This window comes from Ascaphus truei, chromosome 17 (genome assembly GCF_040206685.1).
Source record: "Ascaphus truei isolate aAscTru1 chromosome 17, aAscTru1.hap1, whole genome shotgun sequence".
In the NCBI taxonomy this organism is placed as follows: Eukaryota; Metazoa; Chordata; class Amphibia; order Anura; family Ascaphidae; genus Ascaphus; species Ascaphus truei.
Window position 1 is genome coordinate 12833718 of NC_134499.1, and position 12500 is coordinate 12846217.

Genomic DNA, 12500 nt, shown 5'->3' on the forward strand with positions numbered 1-12500 from the left:
AATTTTTAGTGACGGAGATATGCTATACGTGGGGTAAGTGGAACAGCAGAGGCAGATGGTGCCGGATAGTCAAGCAGTAGCCAAAATATTGGGACAGATATGGGTAAACCTCAGAGACCCTTAATAAGAACACAGCTCAAGAAATGTATTCTATATGGTAATCCGCACACACTCCGTCTCTAATCTTATGGAACTGACGTCAGAACGTAAGGGGGACAGTTTATTCCAAAGCTGTAACTAACACAGATGGATGAACACATATTACTCTTGTGATTATTAAAACAAGATGCCTTTTTTTTTTGCTGTCTGCTGGGAAATATATTTCTGTAAGAGATCTGCTAATATTTTAAAGGTGCAATCCTGCCCCTTCTGGAATTGTTTTTAACTCCTCGGGGGCTGAAGATTTAATGAAACATTATTTTGTGAGTCAAAAGTTCAGCGCTTAAACGTAGTCGTGAAATATGCGTTGTGTATGAAGGTTTCGTACAAACTGTATGACGCATCATTTGTCCGAAATGAATGCTGATGCACGGTCGTGTTGAATACCTGATTGATACAATTTTGAATGAAAGAGAATTATGCATATTTTTCTATTAATAACTAGTGTTAGTCTATATCAATTATTAGTGTAATATTATTTATAATTGCCTAAATTAACTGTATAAATAATACATTTTCGGAATCTATATAATGAAACATCCATGCTCGTCACATACATTTTTGGTTGGCACACCGCTACTTAATTCTGCGCTGACACTTAACAGACTTTTCAGGGTTTATGGAACGTTCAACTTTGGGGAGGATATTGACGCACTTGCTCCCCTTTTATGGCACACAGAAACATTGGGTTTTTTAGTACACCCCATTCACATCTGTACACCCAGCGCAGCCCATTTCTATATGCCGTTTTGTTTTCATTTTTTTGGCTCAGGTGGAGAAATTTCAGGTTAGTACGCAGCGCCGTATTGGTGCGAAACGCGTGGTAAGTTTTCCTGCGCTTTTGATCTGTTGAACCAACAAAGAACGTTCTATTTTTCTAAACAGCCGGGTTCCCGTGCTACTTCCGGCTCCCTGATGCACCGTATTTTCTTTTCCATTTACGTTATACGCAGGCGGGCACAAGCGCAAATAAAAATGAGTTTGCGAAGCTTAGTACACAGGCCTCTGTAAAAACTGTCCAGTTTGCAGCATTGCATCGCTTCCTGACGGTGAAAGAGTTAAAGCACCTTTAACTGGTTCAATTGAACGATAACCAGATTTCAATGCTTGTAGCTCAGGAACAGCCTGAATTTTAATCAGAGTGAAGCAGTTGTTAAGGTGCAGCAGGGCATGAAGAGCAAGCAGTTTGGCTGTGGGTTATGAAAGGGAGCTTGCAGTGCGACCTCTTCTTGACGTGATAGCTGAAAATACTTTGTTCCCTTACCCCAGTGTTTATAAACCAGGATTTTTAGGAACCCTTTGGTTTCCCAGACATCCCTAACGGGTTCCCTGCAATTTTCAGTTCATTTGAAAATTGTACCAAATGCAGAAGAATTTACAACGCATCTGATGTCAGACGCGCTATTAGAGAGGGTTGGGGTTCCTTACAATGCATCTGATGTCAGACGCGCTATTAGAGAGGGTTGGGGTTCCTTACAATGCATCTAATCTCAGACACATTATTAGAGAGGGTTGGGGTTCCTTACAATGCATCTAATCTCAGACACATTATTACAGAGGGTTGCGGTTCCTTTCAATGCATTTAATGTCAGACGCGCTATTACAGAGGGTTGGGGTTCCTTTCAATACATTTAATGTCAGACGTGCTATTAGAGAGGGTTGGGGTTCCTTACAATGCACCTGATGCCAGAAGCGCTATTAATGAGAGTCAGAATTCCTTACAGTGCATCTGATCTCAGATACGCTATTGGAGAGGGTTGGGGTTCCTTACAGTGCATCTGATCTCAGATACGCTATTGGAGAGGGTTGGGGTTTCTTACAATGCATCTGATCTAACCCCACACCTCCCGTTTTCTCAATTTCTCCCCATAATAAACCACAACACAACCATGTGTTGGGTAAACCTTCCACGAAGGGAAGAAAATCAGGGCTCCACGGATTTGCTCAATAAACTAATGTATTGCCAATAGACCAAAGTCTTTGGTCTATTGGCAATAAATTAGTTTATTGAGCAAATCCGTGGAGCCCTGATTTTCTTCCCTTCGTTATACCCTGGATTGATACAGAGAATCCTGAACCAGGAGCACCGGTAGTTGTATCCCCTTTTTTCTGATTATAATAGTGTGCAGCAATTTATCATTCTTCTATTGGGTAAACTTTCCACAACATTTATTGTAACAAGGATTTTAACAATTAACCAAACTACCAGCCACCCCAGAACGGTGGGCACGTCCCCCATTACCACCTACCAGTTAACCACAACCTACTGGCACCAGTAACCGATCCCTCCATGGAGCCTTTGTCAATTCTTGTCGAAACGATGAATACATTCTATTCACTGAGCAATACTGGAGTGCTTGCTTAATATATTATATATATATATATATATATATATATATATATATATATATATATATATATATACACACACACACACATATATATATATATATATATATATACATACAGTATAAATATATATACTGTATAATATATATATATTTTCTATAGAGCCATCTAGGTACAGAGCGCTTTACAATTTTTAACAATACGGGGAATATAATAATATAAGAAGGGATAAGTGCACCAAGACAAGCAGGTAACATTGGGAGAAATTATTCCCTGACCTGAAGAGCTTACATTCTAATCTAACACACCAGGGGTATGAATACATTGCTGTGACGCTGGCGGCTGGTAGGTAGAGATGTGTAGATTTTGTTATTGAAGTTTCCGCATTAGGCGAAATTTGCAGTTTTTGTGAAAAACGTAACAAAAAAAGGCGAGGTTCGCAAACATTTTTTTGCCGAGCTTCCAAAGTCCACGTGCAAGGTGTAGTGCTACTTTATATATTGCCATTTACAGCCATTTTTGCAAATTTGGGGTGAAATTCTGAGCAATGCAAACTTTCACAAAAAACTGGAAAGTTAGGAGAAAATTGCGAAGAATCTTAAAGAACATTTGAAAACATTTGCTCCTCGCTAATGGTAGGTTCAGGGGAAAAGTAATATTATACACATTGTACACTATTTAAACATGATACTACACAGCATTTGAAAATGAGAGGTAACTCTCAGAGTATTCCTGGTAAAACATTTTTATAAATAAAATAGAAATATGGCCATGGAATTATGGGAGAACAGTGCTGGAAAAAGGAATTTGCCCAAGAAAATACATAGAGCAGGACTTGGTTGAGGCAGGAATTAGGTAGAATCTCAAGTATTGAAGACTCTCTTAACTAAATCAAGACTGGCTTGAACACTACAGCACAGTTGCTTCCCATAACTCTTCTTTGCAGTTTATCTTGGTTGTCTCATTTTCTCTTCATCTCATTGTGTCTTGTTTTCTTAATTGTAGGAGGAATCATCCATGTTCTTCCAGTTCGGACCCTCCATAGAACAACAAGCCTCTGTCATGCTGAACATCATGGAGGAATATGATTGGTACATCTTCTCCATCGTCACCACCTACTTTCCGGGCTACCAGGACTTTGAGAACAAGGTGCGAAGTACTATTGAAAATAGCTTTGTGGGCTGGGAGCTGGAAGAGGTTATCCATGTGGACATGTCCTTAGATGACAATGATTCCAAGATCCAAAACCAGCTGAAGAAACTCCAGAGTCCCGTCATCATGCTCTACTGCACAAAAGAAGAGGCCGCCTATATCTTTGAGGTGGCCAATTCAGTGGGGTTGACAGGATACGGCTACACGTGGATTGTACCCAGCCTGGTGGCAGGAGATACGGACACTGTACCAGTCGAGTTCCCCACGGGGCTCATCTCTGTGTCATATGATGAGTGGGACTATGACCTGCCCGCTCGAGTGAGAGACGGGATTGCTATAATCACGACGGCCGCTTCCACCATGCTATCTGAGCACAACTCCATCCCTCAGTCCAAAAGCAGCTGTTACAACATCCAGGAAAGCAGAATTTATGACGCCCAGATGTTGAACAGGTAGGAAATCGTCCACAGGGGAGTACGGTCCATATTTACTGAATACACCTTACAGCTCTTTCACTTTAATTGGCAATGTTAGAATAATTTCATTTATTTCTTGTTCATAAAGATTCCAATACGCCAGAAGATTGCTGTTCAGCAGACAAAGTTCTAGTTTATTCTTACAGTCTTACTGACAGATGAAAGTTCAATCAATGATGATAACATGTTCTCAGGTGGAAATGAACAAAGAAAAAGACACCCTTGTCTCTCACATGCTGTTGATGTTGCTAGCAGAGAGTCTTGGAGAGAGAGTTCTTGGAGAGAGACAGAGTTGATCAGAGTACAATGTATTTATTGATCACTAACTCCGCCCCCTTCCTCCTCGTGGTTCGGGACAAATAACTCTTCATGTTAGGATTCAGACTAGCCCTTGAAATGAGATACCTAAGCCAACCTCCAACATCTGTTATGCATCTGAAATGGAATCAGAGAGAGTCATTGGCTGCCCATTATTTCAGCCAGTGACCTCTGACCCCATGAGGTCATCAATGAACAATGACCCCTTACATCAGCAGAGTTGACATTGCATTCCATCTCTGATCAGTTGAAAACCCCAATCCCTCCCCCGGAATCTGAGAATGTAATCACATTACTAATGTCATTAGAGAATGGTATCCCTGCACACTGCTATTTTGATCGGTTCATTTTAGATGAAATCTTTATTTTATTAGATTTCGGAAAATAAGCAATTTGCTCATTTATGCAGAAGATTATCATAAAAAATGGTGCTGTTATTATAAGTATTGAACAAATATTTAAAAAAGTGTAAAAAAAAGAATTATGAATCTCTCTCTCTCTCTCTCTCTCTCTCTCTCTCTCTCTCTCTCTCTCTCTCTCTCTCTCTCTCTCTCTATATATATATATATATATATATATATATATGTATATATCTATATATATATATATATGTGTATATATCTGTGTTATATATAATATATGTGTTATATATATATATATATATATATACACATACTGTGTATGTATATATGTGTATATATTTAGCAAATGGAAATATAACTGTATGCTCATTTGCATGTCTTAGGCAGGTCTGCAACCCCGCCTTTCACCATTATCACCAAGCACACAGCACTTCCACTGCAGCAAGGGATTCTGGGAAATGACATGCAAATGAGCACACAGTGCCACTTTTTGCTTCAAAACCATTTTATACATTGTTCCCTATGGGCTTAAGCTTGCTGCATGGTCACAGCTTTAAGCACAGCCAGGATTAAGATGCATAGCCAGTAAACCCACCCACAGACAGCTGTTACAACCTTAATGGGTCTCATCAGTGTGGGGTTGGTTACACTGGCTATGCAAAGCTGAAGCAACGAGGATGGGGTTTACCACACTTAGTTAAGTTAAGGTGAGTAAAAAAGTGACAAAAACCCTCCACAGCAAAGCATATAGCAAATGGAAATATAACTGTATGCTCATTTGCATGTATGTATGTATATATATATAAATATATATTATGGTGGGTAAGAAAAGTGAGCGTATCCGCTCATAGTTGATCTCCGTATTAAGGGAGTGAGTGTATCCGCAAACAATACTGTGTCTTAACCCAGATGTACATCCGTGGTGCAGATGTCTCCTCTTCCTTTATTGCGTCTGGCACTTGTGGAGATAATGTATAGATGAGTTGCGGGTCTGAATTCTCCTGTGCTCGTTCTAGCACTGGTGGTGGGGTTTGGTTTAACGAGTTGCTGTCTTCTCGTGCCCGTCGGTATACAGCCCTGTATTCCCCTCTCACCGCTTCCGCATCGCGTCACATATCTCTGACTCTAGCTCCGCTGTAATCACAAGGTTCTCGAGGGGCTCTGTCCGATTTGGCAGCCACCAATCCAAGACAAGCACCACGCTGATATCCCATGCCTTCTGCAAGAAACACACCCTATGCATTTCAACTTTATGTCTACGTCAGGGGTTCATGAGCCTGGTGATTACAGTGGAGCTAGAGTGACGTAGAACCGCCAACATCTCGCGAGACGAGGAGTCGCCGCCCCACGAGATACGTGACGTGATTCGGAAGCGGTGAGAGGGGAGTTCACAGCTGTGTACCGACGGGCACGAGAAGGCGCCAACTCGTTAAACCAAACCCCACCACCAGTGCTAGAACGAGCACAGACAAGCGACCCATCTGTACAATATCTCCTCAAGTGCCAGGCGCAATAAAGAAACAAAAGAGACATCAGCCCCACGGACGTACATCTGGGTTAAGACACAGTATTGTTTGCGGATACACTCACTCCCTTAATACGGAGATCATCTATGAGTTGTCATTATCTAGCTCCTATGAGACTCTAGTACAGGCTACCAGATATTAGCTCATTGATCTATATCTTCAGAATTGAGTTTGATACACTCATTCTTACTGCTATTATATGCATTTATGCTATTTTATATGTTCTAGACCTTGATTAAGGTTTTATATATTTTAAATAAATGAGCTCTTACTACCTACTGAACTGTTGGTTACCTACCTGATTGAAAATCACTATAGAATGGCCATAGTTTCTTCCATACTGTTAGGATCCTAGTTCATGATGTCATCAGTGATATGAGAGACGCCCGATTCCCTTGACTAGAGAAACGCTTGAATCATTTAACCTGTTGTAAGTGCATCTCTCACCTTGTGTTGAAGACCCAATTTAAGACGTACAGTACTACTCTATGTTTTTCTCTTTCCCCACCCACTTTTCTTCCCTGTATATCTATATGTCACAATTGACCATTAGGTTACTACAGAGACAATTAAACAATAAACATCTCTGAAACCGTATATCCTTAATCTCTTAAACCATGAATAGTTAAGTGATTAAAAATGACAAACACATTTAATAATGGCCATGTGTTTTAATGTCATTTTATGTTAAGCTCTATGGCATCTGGTCTGTGTTTTTTGGGGATGGTCCTAATGCGTTAGCGCTGAATAAAGTGTCTGATACCAGTTAGAGGTGATGTTTAAAGCACATGTATGTTTGCAGTATTTTCCGTTTACATGGCCACCTGGCGGCGTGTTTAGACACTATGGGGTAGATCCACATAATGACTTAACAAGACGTTAACTTCATTGAACATATCGTTGAGTGCTAAGGAGGATCTTCAAATCTCAGCAATGATGCGCTAAGTGCTATTCTCATCCGTAACGAACCTGTGCGTTACTATAATGGGCGTTAGTGATAATTATATGCAAAAGAGGGGTTCCATGTAATAGTGCCTAACCACAGAGTCCCCATATAATTACTGCTGTGATTTAACGATGCTTTAGTTAGGTCAGATCTAACGGCGGCATTACTCCCACCCAGACCCTGAGATATGTCTGTTACAGGGTCTGGGTAAGTGTAAGATCACTGTTACGTATGATTTAACGATAATATTGTTATTTACAGAGTTATTTTCCTCTTCTCTTCTGTTTGATTACTTTAATGAAACACTTATTCAGGGTCTGCATGGGAGTAACACCACCTTTGGGTGAGACAGGGTTAACACCATGTTATTGGGAGTAACGCCGCCTTTGGGTGAGACAGGGTTAACGCCATGTTATTGGGAGTAACGCCTCCTTTGGGTGAGACAGGCTTAACGCCATGTTATTGGGAGTAACACCACCTTTGGGTGAGACCGGTTTAACACCATGTTATTAGGAGTAACACCACCTTTGGGTGAGACAGGCTTAACGCCATGTTGACCACCTTTGAAAAAGCGTCTCAGCGAAACGTGCGTCAGGTGGGAGGCGGCCACAGGACTGACGTCATCACGTGCTGACGTCTCCATGCCGGGCAGAGGGTGAGAGGCACTTTCAAGTGCCGGTATGCGCGCGAAGGGAAACTGTGTCTACATACAATAGACACTTGGTACGCGATTAGGTACCTCCTGGCAGCAGGATTTTGAGCAGGTAACCAACATATGTCAGCGTTACTCTGCTGCGTTAGCTCTGACGAGGGCTCAGTTAAACCGATAGAGGTGCGGTATTTATTTAATTACCTTACCTTACCCTGAGCGCGCAGGTGTAATTGCTGTTGATAATTGTATCATTGCATGTATCCCTTCTCCCCTCGGCTCATTTGTATGTGTTTGCTCACTATGTTCCCACAGTCTGTCATTTTATTTGCTACAGTGGCACATTTGAATTAGGGGGCCATAACTTGATACGGACTAGATCCGTGCCCCAGAGCTGAATATTATATTTTGTAAGCTCTTGTGCACTTAGCTAATGACAGCTACTAACGGGTTACTGTATATTGTGAGGTAACAGCAAGCGTGTTAAAGTGGCACATTTGAACTAGGGGGCTATAACTGGATACGGACTAGATCCGTGCCCCAGAGCTAAGTACCACACTTTGTGAGCTCTTGTGCACACTATTTATGAACACATTGCCTATCAACTATATCTATCCATAGCTAGGCTTGCTGAAACCCATTATTTAGGGACCCCTCACAATCAAAGTCTTCTCAACACTGTAGGCTATCCAACTACTATTAGTGAGTTTTCACTCTATTGTTACCCATTTTGTATTGCATATTGCCATATACTTTTGCATGGTTAGTCCACCGTCACCTGTATCTATCTTACAGGCTTTTTAACCTTGTCATTGCTGAACTAGGGGGTTGACTATTTTGTCTTTGATTGTTCATCTCTGCTAATTAGCAATTAGGTGGGAATTCCACCTCCCCCCCTGGATCTCAGTTGTAGTATTGTATATTTTTGTCTGTTTTTTGTGTTGTGTTACCACTGTCAGTTGTCCATTTATTTCAACGATTTTGACACTTATTTTAACAAAATATAATTAAAGTATTTTAATTTTAAGTTTATCATCATTTCATCTTTGCATACAACGAGTGCTGCCCACAGGGGGTCTTTTGTTTTCTAGTTACAATTAACGCCATGTTATTAGGAGTAACACCACCTTTGGGTGAGACCGGTTTAACGCCATGTTATTGGGAGTAACACCTCCTTTGGGTGAGACCGGTTTAACACCATGTTATTGGGAGTAACGCCTCCTTTGGGTGAGACCGGTTTAACGCCATGTTATTGGGAGTAACACCACCTTTGGGTGAGACAGGCTTAACACCATGTTATTGGGAGTAACCCCTCCTTTGGGTGAGACAGGGTTAACACCATGTTATTGGGAGTAACACCACCTTTGGGTGAGACCGGTTTAACGCCATGTTATTGGGAGTAACACCACCTTTGGGTGAGACCGGTTTAACGCCATGTTATTGGGAGTAACGCCACCTTTGGGTGAGACAGGTTTAACGCCATGTTATTGGGAGTAACACCACCTTTGGGTGAGACAGGCTTAACACCATGTTATTGGGAGTAACGCCTCCTTTGGGTGAGACCGGTTTTACGCCATGTTATTGGGAGTAACGCCTCCTTTGGGTGAGACAGGCTTAACGCCATGTTATTGGGAGTAACGCCGCCTTTGGGTGAGACAGGCTTAATGCCATGTTATTGGGAGTAACGCCACCTTTGGGTGAGACAGGGTTAACGCCATGTTATTGGGAGTAACGCCACCTTTGGGTGAGACAGGGTTAACGCCATGTTATTGGGGGTAAAGCTTCCTTTGGGAAAGACAGACATAACAGTATGTTATTGTAACAATCGTGCTCGCCACAAACTGGGACCTGACGGCGAGGCTGAGGTGGGGATGGTTATACACCGACCTTAGACCACAAAGCAGGTTCTGGGTTGCGCAGTCGGGTAAGGGTTGGAGAAAGCAGCGTTAACGTTATCCAGGCTGGGGTCAAGGCAGGCAGCACAGGAGCTGTACACTGTACACTTTTTTGGATGCACACATACATTTCTTTTTAGCACATCCCATTAAGTGCAGTCCGCTTCTGTGCGCCAAAATATTTGACTAAAGCAGTTTATGATGCGTAAGGTGCATGCTGGAAAAAATAAGGTCAGGACATAGGGCGTACTCAAGGGCAATTACATTTGAAATTTCCATCAGTTAATTGTGTGTCAACGAATTGCCATGTGCCCCTTTGTCTCTTTGTGTTTGTACGTTACCTCTTTTAATCAGGGATGCATTTTAAATGGGGAGTTTAATGTAACGGGTTTAGAACAAAAGTGTAACTGTCTTCCTTAGAAAGGTTTAGGGGCCTGTTCACAAAGCGGTGATAAAATCAGTGCATTTGCGTCCGACTATTGCACATATTAATCATGCTATAAGACATGAAGCCAAAAGCAGGATTCACTAAGAAGTGAAGGCCATTTTTTTAAGGCCGATAACAAAATGCACTATCGAGCGACCTGTTTTTTGTATCAGTGCTATCGCGCTATAAATTCTATAAATTCTATAGCGCGACAGCTGATAGAAAAAACTGCAGCCTGTAAGAGCTGCATGGAGGCGCTACATCTCATTGCGCGGCCCTTACAGGCGATCGTGCAATAAAAATATCGATTTTGATAATAGTGTACATGAGCAGGGGGTCTCCTGAGCTGAGCCGCATTAGTTTCAGGTCTGGGGACCCCCTACTCCATGAGATACAGGCCCCGTTATGGTGTGCCGGTATCTCCTGTGCTTTTAAATCTCTCGCATCACGTGACCGGGGGATTTAAATCCTACCCGCTATGGTAATAAAGCAGCTTTAATTGAATTTTTATTAATAGTGTGCGGGAGCAGGGGGTCTCCTGAGATGAACCGCATTGATTTCAGCCTCAGGGACCCCCTGCTTCCCGAGTTACAGGCCCCGGTATGGGGTGCTGGTATCTCCTCCAGTATTTAAATTCCATGGTCATGTGACACAGACGATTTCAAAATGGTGGCGATACCGGCACCCAATGCCCCATACCGGGGACTGTAAGTTGGGAAGCAGGGGGTCCCTGAGGCAGAAATCAAAGTGGTTCAGCTCAGGAGACCCTCCTGCTCCCACACACTATTAATAAAATTTACATTAAAGCAGCTTCATTACCTTAGGGGTAATCAATAAAGCAACTACCAAATAAGCACCAGAATTTAAAATCCAAACACCAAAAAAACCACATCAATTAATAAAAGAAAACTCCAAAGAAAACTCAAATAAACACCACTATTAAAAAGCAAACAACAAAAAAGTAACAGAAATAAACAGTTGAAAACACCACCAACAGTTCCCATTAAAAATGTAAACACAAAATAATAGCCGAAACTATTAAAAGCAAAGAACCAAGGTAAGGTAAGAAAAAACATTGAATTTATGTTATTTTTATTTTGCAGGTTTTTTCATTGTATTTTTTTTATTTTTTATTTTTTTCATTGCCCATTGATTGGCAGTTTATTTATGTATGCCCCTTTAGGGCTATACAGTACATACATACTGTACAGTGACAAGCAATGATTTTTTTTTGGCAAATGCTTGCTTTTACAGTATTTCTTTAAAATGTATTTTGGTTCTTTGCTTTTAAATATTTATGCTATTTATTTTGTGTTTTGATGTTTCATTATGGCATCTTTTGTTGTATTTTCAATTGTATATTTCTGTTTTTTTTTTGATATTTGCTTTTTAATTGCGGCTTATTTTTGGTCTTGATTTTTAATAATGGTGTTTATTTGGAGTTTTCTTTTATTTATTGATAATTTTTGGGGTGTTTTAATTTGTAATTCTGGTGTTTATTTGGTAGTTGCTTTATTGATTGATTGTAATTTTGTTGTGTTTCCCTGTTATTGTTGTTTTATTTGATGATTGTTTTGATTGGATTGGATATTGTTGGTGATTGTTTATTTTTTAAGTTGACCATTGACTGAAATAGTGTTAAATAATGGGCATATTATACGGGCATGGTGTACCACTTGCCAATCAATTGGTTTAATGGCATTTCTAATGTGTTGATTTTTCTATGTAATGTTTTTGATTTTGGGCCGTTTTTTTTTTCTTCCCCATTTATTGCTATAGTGACAAAGAATGCCCATATTATATGGGCGTGCTTTAACACTGCCAATCAATGGGTAACGGGGGTGAAGGGTGGGAGTGGTGTCCCCGGGTAGGGTGGGTGGGTAGCGGGGAGAGTGGGTTAACTCCTTAATTACTACTGGGGTTACTAACCGCTAAGGTGATTAAGGGGTTATGGGCCATTAGATTGTATTTTTTATTGCATTGTTTCTGGCAACGGAGGACAAGGACGGTGATCAGGATGAGGACGGCCTTCATGCTGGCAGGCTGGCAGGGGTGAGTGCAAGTTTTATTTACTTTATGCTGCTGGTTGATGTTTTATTTTATATGGGCAAATGCACTATTAGCCATATCTGGATAATAGTAATTTTGCCCATTACTGTACAGTAGAGGAAACGATTATTCTAACACTTGCCTTAAACTAGCCGGGTTACATTCAGGGTATGTGCTGGGTATGTGCTGGGT

General features: G+C 41.1%; 1 protein-coding gene across 1 annotated transcript in view; it reads left to right on the forward strand.

Moving 5' to 3' along the window:
• GRIN2B (glutamate ionotropic receptor NMDA type subunit 2B) overlaps positions 1-12500 on the forward strand; it is a 375272-nt gene that overhangs the window by 232967 nt on the left and 129805 nt on the right. Inside the window, exon 4 of the mRNA XM_075573972.1 lies at positions 3514-4112. Within this exon, the coding sequence (XP_075430087.1) occupies positions 3514-4112 (599 nt within the window). The remainder of the gene's footprint in view (positions 1-3513; positions 4113-12500) is intronic.